A 16,711-nucleotide genomic window follows, 5' to 3' on the forward strand; every position below is an offset into this window, starting at 1 on the left:
TACACCAGTGAAAAACTCTCCCCAACCGGTGACTGTAGGAAGTCTGGACGCTTGCCACTAACTGGGAACAGTTGTGTTGAGAGTCACGTCTCCCGATGTAAAATGATCTGTGGGAGCATATAGAAAACTTCCATTTTTTTTTCTGAGGCAGGGTGAGGAATTCCTCTGGCCTATAGATGGCAGCCAGCAGTTGTTGTCCCATGAGGAGGTGGAAAGTGAGGGGAGAGCAGAGGAGGGGGGCAAGCAAGCATCTGGGAAGAAGCTAAGCAGGCTGATAGGCACAAACCGATGACTAGATTTGCATATTTACAGCACAAGATTTTTCAGCTTTCGGGTCTTCAAGTGATCCCAAAGGCGAGTGTAGAAAATGAGAAGAAAGCATCCGTGAAAGTTCCCTCGGAGGGCTCGGAGGACTTACAGTAATGGCTCCCAGGCACGACTACAACTCGGCTGCCCTGAGAGGATGGGGGGAGGTTTCACTTTCCAGTTGTGTCTCACTCGTGAGAGGAGCTGCACCACTGCCTAATGCCTCTGCACTATAGGAAGTCAGAGACAATAAAACATTTACGGCATGGGGCTGAGGGGGATTTGTACAAGATGATATGTCGGCTAACCGAAATGAAGCAAAATCTCACAGCTTCGAACTACAACACCGTTAAATCCTCACCAATACTTTCACTGAGGTTTCTCATTTTGCAATTAAGCAACAGACGCTACAAAGGGGAATATATTTAACACCGAAGGCCATTACATGCCTCTTGGAGTCTGGCATCGCTGGTGACATAACGGCAGCATGTGTGCAGAGTTGTTGCCCAGCTTACAATTTGAAACATTATGGATGCTCCGACTGGCCAGGGCATGCCTGATGGTTTTTAATTCTTCATCAGCGTGATGCAAACGTATACGAATTGGATTTCAGATGTCTGCGCAGCAATACTACTAAACTCTCTCAATACAGTGAATTAATATATATTAAAAGGGACTTTCTGAAATTGTCCCTAAAGAGGTGCCAAGGCGAAAGCACACTAAGCATGTCTGCTTTAGCCAGAGCGCGCACGGCCCCACGCAGCATGTTTTTACTTAACGCCGCAGGACGGCAGGCCAGCCCGGTCATTTCATCCCCCACTTCGCTGCCAGAGAATTCGAGCTGATGCTGTCTCCCGATGGCCCACACTTGACCGTAGGCCCTGCAGTCTTTTCCCAGCTGCTGTGCGGCAGGCATGGGTAGCAGCACTGGCACCTGTCTCTGACAAGCCTCGGCATTCAACACCGACTCTGGTTTCCCGAGGCCTGCTGCCTGGCAGTCAGGTGACATTTGCTAACACACACTTTCTCTGACACAAACCGCAAGCGAGCACACACGCACACACACCAGCGACCCAAATCTACTAAGGCAAGGGGCACTTAAGCATGATCCCGACCACTTAAAAAGCATCTGCATCATAGTGAGAGAGGTCTTAGCCTCTCATGTCTGCCTGTCTGATAGCAAACCCTGCCCTGGTTCAGGCTGTGGCTTGAAGCTGGAAACCAAAGCTTCCCTCAACGCCTCTCACCCGCCCGGCTACACACTCAAACCACTGTTTTTGCATACCGCTCAGCTTGTGTAACTGTTGAGTGGTTTTGCTCCACCAAGACAATGGCGGCGCGGCAGACTAAGCAGAGTAAGGCCATCTAATGTCAAAGCATTGCAAGAGTTCATAAACAAGCAAGCGCCCGGCGCTGCTCGAGAAACAGACCAAAATAACTTGAAGCATTGGGAAACTAAAGAGCTTCCAGGACAACATCATAAAAGTAACAAAGGAGGTTGCCAGAGGCTGAGGCGAAACACAGGCCAAACAGAAGTGTGTGTCAGGTGAGCTGGTCAGGGAGTATTCACATTCTGAGTCATTAGAACTCACTTTAAAACTTAAGAGCTCGGAGACAGTCTCAAAGTCAATCGGGGTCAGGAGACATCACACTTTTTTTTTTTTTTTTTTTTTTACACAGCTGCTCCATATAGCCATGCTACAGGGTTGGTCTAGAGGCAAGCATTTACAAGCAAGATGGAGTTTGCATGTTCTCCCTGTGCATGTGCGGGCTTTCTGTTTTCTGTAAAATCAATCAAAGTAAATCAATTTTATCTTTCACTTGCTCAGAATTTTTGAAAAGTCTCAGTTTCCTTATAAACAGAGGCAGAATGGTGGTGGTCACACTGGCCACAGTGTTGCTACACCTGCTGCGCACACAGAGAGCAGTCATTTAACTTGCAGGATGTTGGGGGGGGGGGGGGTGCCGACAGGACCTGATTGAGCTCTTGGTACTGCAAAGCATGCTGGTGCTCACTCAGCTGCCCAGCAGACCACAGCCACCCTTCCCCACCTCATTTGCAAAGCAATCTTGCTCCCCTCCCACTCAGTGCATCTTTTTGTCGTTTCCGGGCGCAGGCTCCATTGGTTCTGTCCGCTGAGACGGCACGGGGCGTTCAGCGGAGGTCTGAAGGAGACTGCTCCGCCACCAAAAAGCATCTTCAACAAGCCCCCGCCCCTCCACTCAAACAAGAGAGATACACATCCACCCGAACCCACTGAGCCAACACACACTCCCCCCCCGCCCCCGGCCTGACTAACGTGCCCTGACACTCGTACATCACCCGTAAATTGGCCAAATGAATTAACCACGGCCCCTGCTTAGGTTTACGGGCTTTAAATGGATTTTCTCCTCTGCAGGTCTGTCCAATAATTGCATTTATCCATCTTGTTGAAGCCAGGTTTACACACTCACAAAGATCATGCCAATCCCCGGATACATTTTCCGCTCTGGTGGCAAGAGCGCGAGAGATTTGTCATCGAATCATAACAGGTAATTCAAACACCAATTAGCTTGACGACTTCGCCGTGTGTCAATGTCTGGCTCTCTGTCGGACGGGGCCTTAAGTTAGAGCAACGAGGCGCCTTCCGTCCCTTCATCTGTCAGCGCATCTCCTCTCGTGGCCCTTCCCTTATGTCCGTGTGTGATAAATACGGCCTTGTAATACTTTTATCTCCTATCCAAACCTCCAGGTTAAAGCAACAAACACCCACAGTGGGGAAGAGAGTGGCGGCTATGAGTCTTCATTGTTCACACACACACACACACACACACACACACACACACACACACATGCAGACGGGGGGGACGCAGAGCTGTGAACACCGGCATCAGTGGGGGTCATCTCCACACTTGTGAATGTTTGAACAGAAGTGCATTAGACACTGGGGGGGCCCAACGGACAATTCAGCTATGTAAACATGCAGCAACTTCCTTCCCTCCAGTCCTCCAGGCCTGCACTGAGACAAGCCACTGTTTAAACAGCACACACAGCATTCCTGTGCCTGGGCCCCGGCCAGCTGCTGCATCCTCGCTGCGGGCCGGCCCGCCTGCCTGAGCAGAGACAGATACAGGCCTTACAACAGCAAGGGTCATCCACAACACACAAAGGCCTTTTATAAACATGCAAAACGGGACTCGTCCTCCAGAAACGACGCCGGCTTCTGAACCGCTGACCGCCACAGTCCAGGCTCCCCTCCCGCCGTAGAAAGATTCGCTGACATTATTACATCACTGAAGGATCCCTCCCGAATCTTCCGCCTCGCCACGCCGTCTATAATGACAAGGCTGGAAATTGTCTTTATCTTTATTGATATTTGAAACATGCAAAGTGTTGCAAACAGTAAAGATAGAGGGGGGCCATAAAGAGGAGATAAAATGCCTCCTGGTTCTAAAGTGCACTGTGACGTGCATCACATGACACAAAGGCCACGACTGCCCGGTGACGCCAGGTCGTAATCTCAACTTTCATTATAAGTCTGCTTCACGTTCGCAGGTAATAACGGAAATTAACCTTTGGTTTGCATGCCAACGTATATCAAACGAAACTAACTTTCCAACTGAGAATGGAGCTCTAATATGCAAGTAAATGTACTTGACAATCTACACCGTAAAACTGAGGGAAATACTAGATTATAGAACAAGTGGTGGTGCTCATTATTATTCAATTAAAAAAAAATTCATGCTTGGCCTCTTTAGATTTTTAGTGAAGGATGTCAGATAGTGCACCTGAGGAGCAGAACCGACATCCTCCATCTACACTATCAGTGTTATTTCAGGTATCTGAAGTCAGTTTAGACATTTTTTTTTTTAATTAGAAATTGTTTGGACAAGTTTCACACCACTTTGCAAGATTTAGCTGTATGACTGACGTGCCGATGTTTATCTTTCAGATCTGGAAAGATCCTTCACCTTAGGGCTCAAATTTTCATTTGACACATATTTGGCCTTTAAAAGGTAAAATTTACGCCTACAGCGTTAAGCTACAAGAATCACAGATAATGCACACAATCAATGAAAAGATTCTTTTTTCCCATTGTTGAAACACTAAAACTCCTGATACTAATCTTTTACACTTTTCTCAGATCTGGTTTGGTTACAGGAAGCTGACGAATGCTCCAGTCGTGGACGCCACCAGAGCCGCCAGCAGCAGTGAACTGAGGGTCACTGTTTGAATCGCGGAGTGATTTCAGGGTGAGCAGATTACATTGTTTTGCACATCGACAGTGTCACACTCACTCCTGCCAGTCCGGTCGGCAGCCAGTTCATTTATTTCCTCTATCTGTCGTCTATCCGTCCATCAATCCGCCTCCTCCTCCTCCTCCTCCTCCTCTCCGGCTGAGACGGCGGAGGCCGCTCATCTCACCTCGGGACAGTTGTCCAAACAAGACACTCCATTCACTGCGACCCCTCGAGGGAGGACCACAATTGACAATTCACTTCCGCAAGTCAATTTGTTCACTTTTGGAGTTGACCCTGAACACTGCTGACACGCCGGCCTCTCGCCGGAGTGGAATGAATACAAAATATTGAGCATAGCAGGGGGTCACGGAGCAGATCTTCAAAAAAACTAAAGACGTGCTAAAATTACACGAGGACATCTTTTGAGTTTTAGGCGTCAAATGAGAATGGCTACAAGAAAAACAAATAACTGACTGAGTTCGTATTACTGAAATGATGTCAAATTACCTAAATCTGAATCAGTAATTTCGCATGATGCTGCACTTTGGAGTGCAATCACCATTTAAAGCTCCGACAACGTCACCGCCGGCACAATTGCTGGCAACTGACGTGGTAGGTGTAAGCAACGTGTGGATGTGACAAGCTGTTCAAATGAAATGTTATCTGGAGCCACACACAAGTTGACAGCTGTCTCTTTACAAGAGCCGTGTTATTATTGTGTGTAAATAGGTTTCTAACAGCTGGTTAAAGAGCTAACATGGGAATTTACTCCTAATCTGTTTTCCACTGGAATTGGTTCATCAGCTCGGGAAAAAAGAAGAAGAAAAAAAAAAAGAAAGAGAGAGAATCTGACGCTGTTCCACACTGCGGGGTAAAGGAGGTTACATTTTATTAGCCTTGTGCATTTTTTAAGTAATCTTGCCAACAATTTTTTTTTTCTTCAAATCCCAGCATAATCCGCAGATTAGCAGATGAATTCATTTCTGCCTGCACTCTAAAACCTCCCTCACCTTTCGCAGGCAGTTATGAATCCACCAACCTCAACACGACAAACAAGCAGACGATCACCTCATTAGCAGACTCGCCTCACTTCCAAAACACACACACACACACACACACACACACACACGCACGCACACAGTCGCACACACATGCTCCTTGGAGCTTATCCCGCTACAATTAAAAGTTTAATTAGTAGATTAAAAATACATCGACTGGAGTTTTATCACCTTAAACTCCTCCATTATGTGTTTAGCACACACAAGTGCCTCCTTCCCATCTGAGCCATTCTGAACAGATTATCTGCATACTGAAATTCCCTCGACTGCATCGAGGCTGGAGATACAAATTGGATACAAAAACACGACTCCAGCTAAACAACATCTGCATAATATATCCTACGTAACTGAAGACACAAAAGGTTGTTTGTTTAGGTTTAATATCTTAAAATTAAAGTTTTCTAAGCTCAATTAACATCTTATTTAAGCTCAGAATTAACTGATCAGGGGCTGCGCAGGTTTAATTTACCGTTTTTTTTTTATTACTTTTTTTTTTTTAAAGTTGCATTAGCTGCGAGTGTCATTCTTCTGTGGCGTTCTACCACATCCATGAAAGGCTGGTTTACCACAGGTGTTCGCTGCACACGGGCACGGCTAGTCATTATCTAGCCCAACGTGATCATTAAGAGCTGTGATGGCAGTGTGGCACCTCCTCCCTGCACACACACACACACACACACTCATACATAAAACTCCTACCGAGACTCGAGCACTCCCTATCAGTTGTAAAAAAAGGAAAGAAATGGGGGTGAAAGGGGAAGCAGCGTTCTCAATGCAAAAAGCATGTCATCGCCGGTGAACTTTGACCCTTCCCAGGCACACACTCCTCCATCCAAACACAAGGTCGGCACCACCAGGACTCCTCCAGCGTCACGGCGGTCCGCACACCCCACACGTTTTTTTTTTTTTTTTTTGGGCGAGGATGGGAAACGCCGAGAGAGAATGTGGAAGTGGAGGGGCGGGCGGGTGGGTTTGTGGTGTTGGTGGTGATGGGGAGGGGTTACACACACACACACAAAAAAAAAAAAAAAAAAAGCAGAAACCACACACAGGAACACATGCTTGTTCGTCAAGCGTAGCTGAAAACTGAAACTCTCCTGTTCCAATCTGTGTTCCTCTCCGCTCAGAGCCCCCCCGCCCCCCCCCAACACCACTCCATTTTTTTTTGCAAACGGGAAGATAAATGTGAAGCCTAGGGGCACTATTGTTTGGACATCTAACCAGGAACTGTCGCTGCTCTCATTGCCCTGGCATTAACAGCAATTATGCGCTCTATTCAGACGGCTTTTGTGCGTCCGACCCCCGCCCCCCCCGCCCCCCGAACCCTCCCCACCGCCGTCGCCCCTCCGCGCACACACACTAACACACATTTCCCGCTTTTCTCGGCCCCCTCCCACCCCCGTGCTCGCTCCCTCCCACTCAGCAACTGGTGAACTCATTTGGCTACGGGAGCGCTCTGGTCCCATTATGAATGAACTCGCTGAAATATGCACGTTCAGGCGCATGGAAAGGGAAGCGCATACCAAAGGTAGCTGACTCCTGAGCTCAAACTCCTCACATGTGGATTTCTTCCTCTTTCTCTTAAAACAGAAGTCCAGCTGAACGTTACACGTACCTCTCCAGCTTTTACAGGAATATAACATTTTCAGCAAGTTTTGTAATTACGACGCTTTTTTTGAAAAAATATTGATTTCAGGTAATCATCTTCTGAAACCAGTTAATCTTAATCCCACCATTAGCCCTCAATTCTGGAAGATGCTATCAATAGGCTCTTATCGCTAAGCTGGATGCAGCGCGCTAGCACAACCAATAACACTTTAAGCGATCTTATCGCCACTTTACATGAGCTCAAACATTTCTCTGTTGCGGTGACGACACCCCTGGGTGTCCTGGATGCTTTTCACTGTCCTTCAACAACTTAATATTCAAAAACACTGATGTATTTTAACATTCAATGGAATAAATTAAGGTTATAATATCAAGAAAGGAGCAAGATCGAAAAGAAAATGGGCCAAACAGGCTCATTTATATTGGCTTAAAAAAACGATCTGGCTTCATGCGAGCACATACACACATAGAATAATTTAATTTCCATGTTCGAGGGAGCCCCGAGCCCTGTGGGCCACGGGCGAAGCCGGCCTATATTTAACAGATGACACAAGTTGCATTCCAGATGTACAGTACTATCTTTGTGCTGCGCTCTATAGAAATGCACTGGAGAAAGGGGAGTGTGAGAGGGGAGGAGGGGGGGGAGGAAGAGGGTTACACTGAGAGGGGGGGGGGGGGGGGGCGTCGGGGTGAGAGGGACCCCAGTGCACAGCTGCTTAACTAATGCCTCCCCCCCCCCCCTCCAGTAGAAGAGCAGAGTGTGGTGGCTCACTGGCAGAAACAGGGGAGGATACAAGAGGTGAAAATGGGTTAATTTGTTTTGAGAATACTTCTTGCATTATTTATTTATTTAGGAAAAAAAATTTTTTTTTTAAAAATTAGAAATAAATAATGATCCAGGCTGTGCAATGATTTAATGAGTAACAGACATAATCTGTTGCATTGAAGTCCAAATTAGGCCTCAGATTAGCTGTTATTACATTAAAAACAATGAAGTCAGTGATTTAATTAAAAAAAAAAAAAAAAAGAAGGTTGAGCTCCAAACCAGACTTGACTGTGCAGCTGCTACACCCAAACCCAGCTCGCTCTGCCACCAGGGAACCACTGCTCCCTTCGCACTAGTTTCAAATCTGATTAGAAACACACCCCGCAAACTCAGTGATTTTTTTTTTCCTTTTTTTTTTTTTCTTCTTTTTTTGCGCCTCTGTGCTGTTTCAAGCGGAGTGACAGACCGACGAGCGCGTAAGCGCTCACGCGGCTCAGCCTGCCAGCATCATCAGCATTAGACAATTAAGCTGCGCGAGCTGGGAGAAGAAAAAAATAAATAAATATTATTCACACACACATATATATGTATCTCCTTGGTAAATATTTACTGCACAAATCTTTTCCATTCATTCACCAGGCACTAACAAAACCTTACTGTACTCCCTCTCTCACTCTCTCTCTCTCTCTCTCCCTCTCTCTGAATCCTCCCCTCCACCCCCCTACCCCCCCCCTACATCTGCGATTCATTGACTTTACAATTTACCACATGTCGAGATGGGAGAGGTCGAGCCTCCATCTGAATCACGGCACAAATATGCGAGTGATTTATTGTTTTAAAAACCCTGGGCCGATTTAGTGCAACTCCACTTTTCCTGAGCATTACTCCTATTGGCAGACCATGAACAATTACAGTTCGGACTAATTAAGCTCTGAGAATGTGCTGTGCACCGCTAATGTCTAGCAGACCCCAATTTTAGTTTAATGGTGCCAAACTTTGCTTCCCAGCACCCCCCCCCCCCAAAACCCCCATCCCTTTTCTCTAACTTAACTCCTCAAATCCAAAGCAGATTGTACTTTTTATGACTGTTTATTGAGTCGAAGAAAAATAAGAACCTTTTCTTTCCCCTCTCCTAGCCTGGGATGAGAGAAACAGCAGAGGGAGAGAGAGGAAGAGAGTGAGTGGAGGGAGGGAGAGAGAGAGAGAGAGAGAGAGAGGGAGAGAGCGGGAGCCGCTTCCGCCATACTTTGTAAACAAAAGTGATTTGCAAGACAAAAGGAGCGCAACCTTCCAACTAAATTCAGAGTGCATTTTGCAGCTTGAGGCACAAAATGCGGCCACGTTGTGCCACGAAACCCCCCGCGGACACCAATTAGGCCCTATTAACATGTAAAGCCAATTTGATAAGGTGTGGGCCCTATCCCTTAAATCCGCATTAAACTATCTTTCCTCTTGTCGCAGCCAAAAAATCCATTTACAGCAGCCGAACACACATAATCCATATGATATACCATTGTTATGCTTATGCCGCTGCCATGTTCAGGAAAGATACTGTCTGTGTCATTTAGAGCAGATAAGGCCGCGGCCATGTGTGAATGTGAGCACAAAGGAGGTGTTGTTGCATTCACTCGTGCACGTTCATTACAATAATCTGAGCAGAAAATCCGTCATTATGTCGTTCCCAAAATAAAAAATGATAGAGGGATGAGCCGGCCCGTATCAAAGTGGATTTTTTTTTTTTTTTTTTTGGAGGGGGGGGGGGGGGGGGGGGGGGGGGTGAATCTCCCGCAAACATAAGCGGTCCTGGTACGACAAGGCAACTGAAACAAAGAGGAAAAAGGGGAGAAAAGCTATTGTTTGAGCCACACAAAGCCTTTCCACCGTCTTGTAGTAGAATGATCACGGGTTCAGGGAGCATCTTGGGTTTTTTTTTTTTTGTCTGCCTCTCTAAACAAAGTAGTGGATGCTCAGTGTTGTGATTTCTTCCCCCATTTGCTTGCCCCCCCCTCCCTTGCTTCCACTTGCTTTTTTTAACTACTCGTAATTATACATCGAAACTCAAAACCTCCTCCAAAAGTCTCCAGGCCGGGAGAATTATGGGGCCAGGGGTGGCGTCAAATATCTTAACATTCATAAGTCCGAGAGGCAGTAAATAAAGCCGGTGGATTTACGGCCCTGCAGCCCCCGATGCAGGAGAGCTGGCCGCGCAGATCCCACTCTGCCTCCGTGTCTCCAGACCTGTTGAGGTGTGATGTTAGCCCACAGCACCGGAGTTAACCCGCCGCCTCCGTTCACAAGCCCCACGTTAGCATCGGCAGGAGACAAAAGGTAGACGGCGAGGCGAAGGGAGAGCAAAAAAGGGAACGGAGAGGGGGGGGTGGGAGAAGAAGGAGATAGAAAAACCAGGATGAACTCGCCATGCCACTTCTCCAATTCAACCTGCACCCAGTGATCCAGCAGGCCTTTGTGTGAGGTTTAGGGAGGAGGGAGACGGCAGGGAGAGGAGAGGAGGAGGCGAGGGCAGGAGGGCTCTTTAAGCCCGGGCACAGCGTCATGTCAAATTGCTAAATGATACTAAATTGTGAGCCTCCTTGGACTTAGGTGGTAGGAAAAACAAATTCCCGCCGGTTATGACTCCCAGAGGTCAGACAAACTATGGTAACGGCCACATGCTGGAATTTTTTTTCCCCCCCCTTAAGTCATGCAAACACAAAAATTACGGAAACACGTTAAGATGTCCAGATGTATCAGGATCAGAGCCAGCTGAAGGTTAGGGGGAAAAAAAATGAACAAAAACGACCTGAATTCAGTGAAAAATTAACAGTTTTAATCTGAATCACTGTTTAAAAATTATTTCTACATACAAGAAAAAAAAAAAACACAGCTTTAAAGGCCTTGATATTGAAATGAATCCCTTAAAATAATATCACAGCATGGCCAAAACCAAGAGGAAGAGGAGAAGAAAAACTGAAGGGAAAAGCAGCGAGAATCAAAGCCTTTCATGGCGAGACAGGAGTCTCATTCTAATAATACTAGCAGTCATATTCAGAGTCTAACATGACAAGTTAGGGTGCAAGACAGCTAATCAATGTCCAGGTGAATTATTTATGCCAGCTTTAAGTCTAATAGATTTATATTACAGCCACCGCTGACTTCAAAGCTCTAATGGCTGGACACACAGAGCGCTGCAGACAGAGGGGGCCGGCGCAGTACAGAAGGAAGACCACCGAAAGCCGAGGACCGTGTTCAAGCCATCGTAGCTGCTCAGGTAGATCAATCAATTAGGCTGTAATAAACGTTGTCTCATAATCTGCTAATAGGCACCTCCTCAAAAGTCAGCGGGGGCTTTCAGATTTTAGAGACGGCTTCATCTCCGACGTGAGCAAATTACGGCGAGGCGACACAACAACAGGTAACGAGTCGGGAAGCGTGCATTTAAAGGGATTTAAAAGAAAAGAAAAGAATGGCAAATTATGTCCGAAAATAGTATTTCAGGGGCACCAAGAGGAGAGCAGAGGTCACCGGCGTCTCGCCGCAGCATCCTCCAACCGTAACCACACAATTTTAAGCGCTTTCCTCCCTGCTGCATAAGCACAATGCAACGAGCGCTGCGTACAGGAACACAGCACAGAGACGGCCACAAAGAAAACTACAAAACTCTGCCACCGAAACAAGGAGGCGCCTCAGTTCAAATCGTCCACGTTGCTGTGAATGTGTGTTTGTGTCAGTACTGATGAGAATAATGAGAGACTAATTCCACATACCAGCAAGCAGCGTTAACAAGGCCGGCTGACTAAGAGAGGAAGAATGGCAAAATGTTCTCCTATGAGGAAAACACACACACACACACACACACAAACACACATCGAGAGAACTGTGCAAGCAGCAGCAGGAATTATTGCATGTGGAACCATGAGTGATCTTGTCAAACTCAAAAGCAAGAAATTGTGTCAAACACAAAAGAAAGCATTATGTGTCAGGTGTGCATTTATTTAAAAAAAAAAAAAAAAATGAGGTAACAAATATCAGTTTCGTCAGGCAGAGCTGAAGTGTTGGGGGGTTGGAGGGTCATATTTCCTAATGCCTGGTCTTTGCCTTAACCTTGTAAAATGAGATGACAGGTCCTAAAGCGCAGACTTGTAATTGCAACCGTTTAAAATAGGAGAGAAGAAAAAAAAAAATAAAAAGACACCCATGGTTGAGAAAATTATGCTGCTTAAGGACTGCTATTGCCCAGTGGGACCAGCGAGGTGCTGAGCAAATGAGTAAGTGTGCATAATTATAGCATGGCTGATTGTGTCTAAATAAATAACATGAATTTATTTATAAATATGGGTTTATATGTCACGTATTTATTTATTTAATTTTTTATTTTTTTTAGGGGAGGGGAAGTTGAAACAGATTCCTTGCTGGAAAAGCAGTGCACATGCAAAAAACAGTAACACAATCATTTAATTTTAATCAATAAATCAAACCTTAAATTGTATGTATGTATGTATATATATATATATATATATATATATATATATATATATATATATATATATATACATACAATGAATGGAAAAAATCCCCCTTGCATGCCCCCTTTCACATCTTTACTCACTGTGACACATGCAAATGACTTTGAAGAGCTCATTAGCATATTGATTTTATTTGTTTTACATTGCTCTGCACTGCTTACAGTGTGTCAGAAAAGCCAGCGTCAAGGTCTGGATGCTCATGCAGCCCGTGTTAGAAAAAAGGGCATTTTTGATGAAGCAAACACAAGCCACTTGCATTATTCAGCTGACTGCATTCACGTTATACAGTACTGCATATTGTAATAACAATACCGTAGTTATTGTTATTTACAATTTCACAGCGATCGTGCAATTTATTTAGCTTTTTTGATTTATTTTTTTCTTTTCAGACGGGGACATGACTGTGTTTGAGGTGTGCATGCATGCCACATATCCACGTTGGTGACAGAGATCCTGCAGGTTTAGCAGCGTTAGCATGTTAGCTCCCGGTGCAGGCTGGGAGCTGCATGCAGGACTCCGTGTGCACTTCACGGACTCCTCCGAAAACTTGGATCTACAATTTTTATTCTCAAAGTGACAACTCAGCGCGTCTGCCTCCGTGTCGGACGTGTGTGTGTCTGTGTTTATATGTGTGTGTGTGTGAGAGAGAGAGAGACAGAGTGTGTGTGAATGCGAGCGTGTGTGCAGGAACAGCTGTAAATAAATGAACTTACTGTGCGTGCTGTTGGAGAAAGTGATCCATTGGGAAGGTAGGGGCTTGTGAGATCGGGGATCATTATAAATGGATAGCCCGGGTACGGTGGGTTCTTGAACAGCCCTCCATCTTGCCTTTTCGCAGCTAACATGGCGGGGGGGGGGGAAAGAGGAGAAAACTTTTTTTTTATAAAGTGGCCTTGCAAAGAGAAACTTTCTTCCCTGATATTTGCATGTGAGGAGTAAAGCGGGGGGAGACCCCCCTCCGCCGGACACACAGAATGTCACAGTGAAAACACAATAAAGCACAAACTCACCCTCCTCTAAACTTTCTCTCGTTTTGTCTCTGAAAGTTTCAGATCTAGGCGTAGGCCGTCTTTCCGCCTTGAAATGCAATGAAACACAAGGATTGCGTTAAAGTTAACACGGAGGGGCGATAGTTAACTTTCTTTTTTAAGTCTTCAGAGGACCGTAGGCCCCTGAACTTAGCGGATCCGGGACGCCCGGGTCCGCGTCTCCCCGCCGGGCTCCACTCACCTCTGAATCCGACGAGCTGTTCTGATTCGTTTCCGACTCGTTTACAAGCGAAGATTTGACATCTGCTAAATCCCTTTCTGCCGAGGAGTTCTCCGAAATCTTCTCTTCCTGCTCCCCTTCGTCTTTGAAGGAAATCATTTCATCGTTTGCACCCAGATCGTCCCCTCCACCGCCGTTGAGCTGCGGCATTTTTCCCCGAGCAGAAAAAAAATCTTTTCTCCTTTTTTTTGTTGTTTTCTGTGGAGTAAAAAAAAAAAAAAAAAAAAAAAAAAAATCCAAAGTTTTTAAAAAACCATTGATCTCGGCGATCTAGAAAAGTCCGAGTTTAAGTTTGGGGTCTGCACTGGCGTTTTCCAAAGCTCTGGCGGTCGGTACAAAACTAAAAAAGAAGGGAATGTTGGCAGAAAAAGGAAGCCGGAGAAGGAGCCGAGCCGCTCGGATTGAGGGAGTTGAAGTTGGTCGGAGTGGTTTTCAGTTCAAAGGCGGCGCTGATTGACAGATAGAGAGGGATGGAAATAGAGAGAGTCTGGATTCAGGATTATTGACAGGGAGAAACACACAAGAAACTAATGAGATTCAAACAGGGAGGGACTTGAAGTGACGTTTTCATAAATAGGAGGAAAAAAAGAGTGAGAGAGGGAGGGAGAGAGAGAGAGCGCGAGAGAGAGAGGGAGAGAGAGAGAGAGAGAGAGAGAGAGAGAGAGAGAGAGAGAGAGAGAGAGAGAGAGAGAGGAAGCCGGAGGACGACTGCAGTGAAAAGCATGTGAGGAGGAAAAAGGCAGTTTGGGAGCAGGACAGTGATGGTAAAATAGGAGGAAGATAGGAGTTGCTTGCAAATGTGGATTAAACGCACATATGGGCGGTCTCCCAGTGGAGGGAAAAAAATGAAAAGAGGGGTACTTCCTCAGGCTGTTTGCAACCAGTTTGACTCCTCTATTCCCCACCAGTCTGTCACACTTGAGCCCCCCCCCCCCACTAAAAAAAAAACAAAAAAAAAAAAAACTTCCCATTATATCTTCAACTAATTTTATTTAATTTTTTCCCCTATCCTTCACATTCACTGCCCCCTTTTTTTTAATGCTTACTAAATACCAGAGGCCTATCAAAGCAGAATAAAAGCCATTACACCGGGCTTGTTTTCCTATTTTATCTGCTTTGTCAGTGTCTTAGATCTATTTTTCATCATATTAGATAATGTTTCCTTAGATCTATTTTTTGGGATGGAGGGTGTTATTGCATCCTGCTTTCTTGACAGGTGTGATGTCCTCTGGGACTAACCTGAATTCCTCACTGGCAGCGCAGACTGAGCTGTTTTTATTTTCCTCCTCTCCCTCAGCAGTCAGACTGGACACAAATAACTGATGCAGATTTGGATGCTCCACTTCTGGGTCTTATTTTATGGAAAAAATCTGCACTAAAAAGGCTTATTTAGAGGGGAAATTTAAGCCTGTTGGCTCTGATTTATTTAAATAAATATAAAAAAAAAATAGCATTTGTGAACATTAAATCAAACATATTTATCACACATTGTTTGAAAATGTGTTATTTTCACACGAATGCATTTTGAATTGATTAAAAATTAACATTACATTTAAAAAAAATCAGAAAAAATATGGTGAGTTAAATAATTTAAGCGTGGCCTCAAAATAAGAACAGGTTAATTAGAATTGCATTACAATAAAAAAAGATCAGTTCCTGCCCACATGAGATGTACATTAAAATCAATACGAGGGGGAAAACAGACCCCGAAGCTCACCGCCCCTCGTAAAAAGGGGAGTAGGCATGTGTGCACGGCTCCGAGCGTGCATTCGCTTGCTTATATGTCAGAGATGAGCTCAGCATCAGTGATTCAGTCACCTTATCTCATCAGCCGGGAGATGCACTCTCTGTTATAGCCAATATTTGAGGGCGCAATCACACAAGCATCAATTAATTCCAGTGTAGCTGCGAGGATTGAGCTCAAACATACATCCAGGTGACACTTACACTCTGTTGCAACATGGTTGGCTCCTTTCAGGCAAAATAAAGCAGAGTAAGATCAAAACCAAGACGTAGAATAGCTGATTAAAAAATATTGTTTCATGTCATCAGGCTGTTCGACGTGTAAAAACAAATATTATGACACTAATTCCTCTGTATCTGCTCACAGCAGTGTTGTCAAACAGCAGTGATGGGGAATTATGTGCACAGCGTAGCACCACAGCGCTGTGAATCTGCCTGCCGACGCACCTAGACCAGGCAACACCATGAAAGCAGACGATTTCGCTCAGTGATCACTGATGTGCTTTATCTGGTGGAGGTGAAAAGCAGTGTTTGTGCTCGCTGGCTGCAGCCCAGCCAGCAGTGCTAGAGAGCAAGGAGGGAAAAGGGAAAGGGATCGCCGTCTCTGGTTCTCATCCAGTGTGTCTGTGTTTAGGCAGCCGGCGGAAGAAGAGGCACCCCGCCGCTCGGGGCCCTCCAAACCCGAGCCCACACAGACCAGACCAAAGCGGAGGGGCTCCAAGCTGGCCTCTCCCCGGATTGCCTCAGCAGGTAGCTGAGAGTTTACCGGGGGCTGGCAGCGTGTTATCATGCGTGCCGTGGGGACACCTGCCTCTGATGCCGACCTGGTGATTCTAATCTGCAGGACCCTTTAATAACATAATGATAGGCTGCGCGGCTGCCGCTGCTCAGCGACGGCGCCGGAGCGTGAACTGGTTCTGCTGGCGTTATCTATTCTGCCATTCTTATTGTTTTCTTTTTTTTTTTTGCATGTTCACCTCAGCTTCTTGAGGTTCCAGTTTTGGTACCACTGTGGAGTTTCTCATCCGTGCACTTACCAATGAAGAATCCAGCTGTGCTCCTGATCACAGCTCTTCCCTGTTCACTTTGACCCCGCCGTCTTTGAACGTCACTTTTAGCATCAATCACATTTAATATGAATGATGTATTTCTATACAAATTTCGGATAAACAAGCACAAATATTTCACATATTCATGTGTTACCTTGCTGCCAGCTC

General features: G+C 45.7%; 1 protein-coding gene across 20 annotated transcripts in view; it reads right to left on the reverse strand.

Moving 5' to 3' along the window:
- The window catches only part of tcf7l2 (transcription factor 7 like 2), an 88,767-nt gene extending 74,798 nt beyond the window's left edge, over positions 1-13,969 (reverse strand). For 4 of the 20 annotated variants that reach the window (XM_030098261.1, XM_030098259.1, XM_030098266.1 and 1 more), the window contains exons 1-3: positions 13,713-13,965; positions 13,493-13,559; positions 13,196-13,320 (exon numbers count right to left, since the gene is read on the reverse strand). In XM_030098261.1, coding sequence (XP_029954121.1) covers positions 13,196-13,320; positions 13,493-13,559; positions 13,713-13,901 — 381 coding nt within the window. In that variant the 5' untranslated portion in view covers positions 13,902-13,965. Of the gene's footprint in view, positions 1-13,195; positions 13,321-13,492; positions 13,560-13,712 lie in introns of all 20 variants that reach the window. The other 16 variants (XM_030098256.1, XM_030098250.1, XM_030098249.1 and 13 more) reach the window with 8 other exon arrangements.
- Between the last annotated feature and the right edge of the window lie 2,742 nt (positions 13,970-16,711).

Source organism: Salarias fasciatus, chromosome 8 (genome assembly GCF_902148845.1).
Source record: "Salarias fasciatus chromosome 8, fSalaFa1.1, whole genome shotgun sequence".
Classification (NCBI taxonomy): Eukaryota; Metazoa; Chordata; class Actinopteri; order Blenniiformes; family Blenniidae; genus Salarias; species Salarias fasciatus.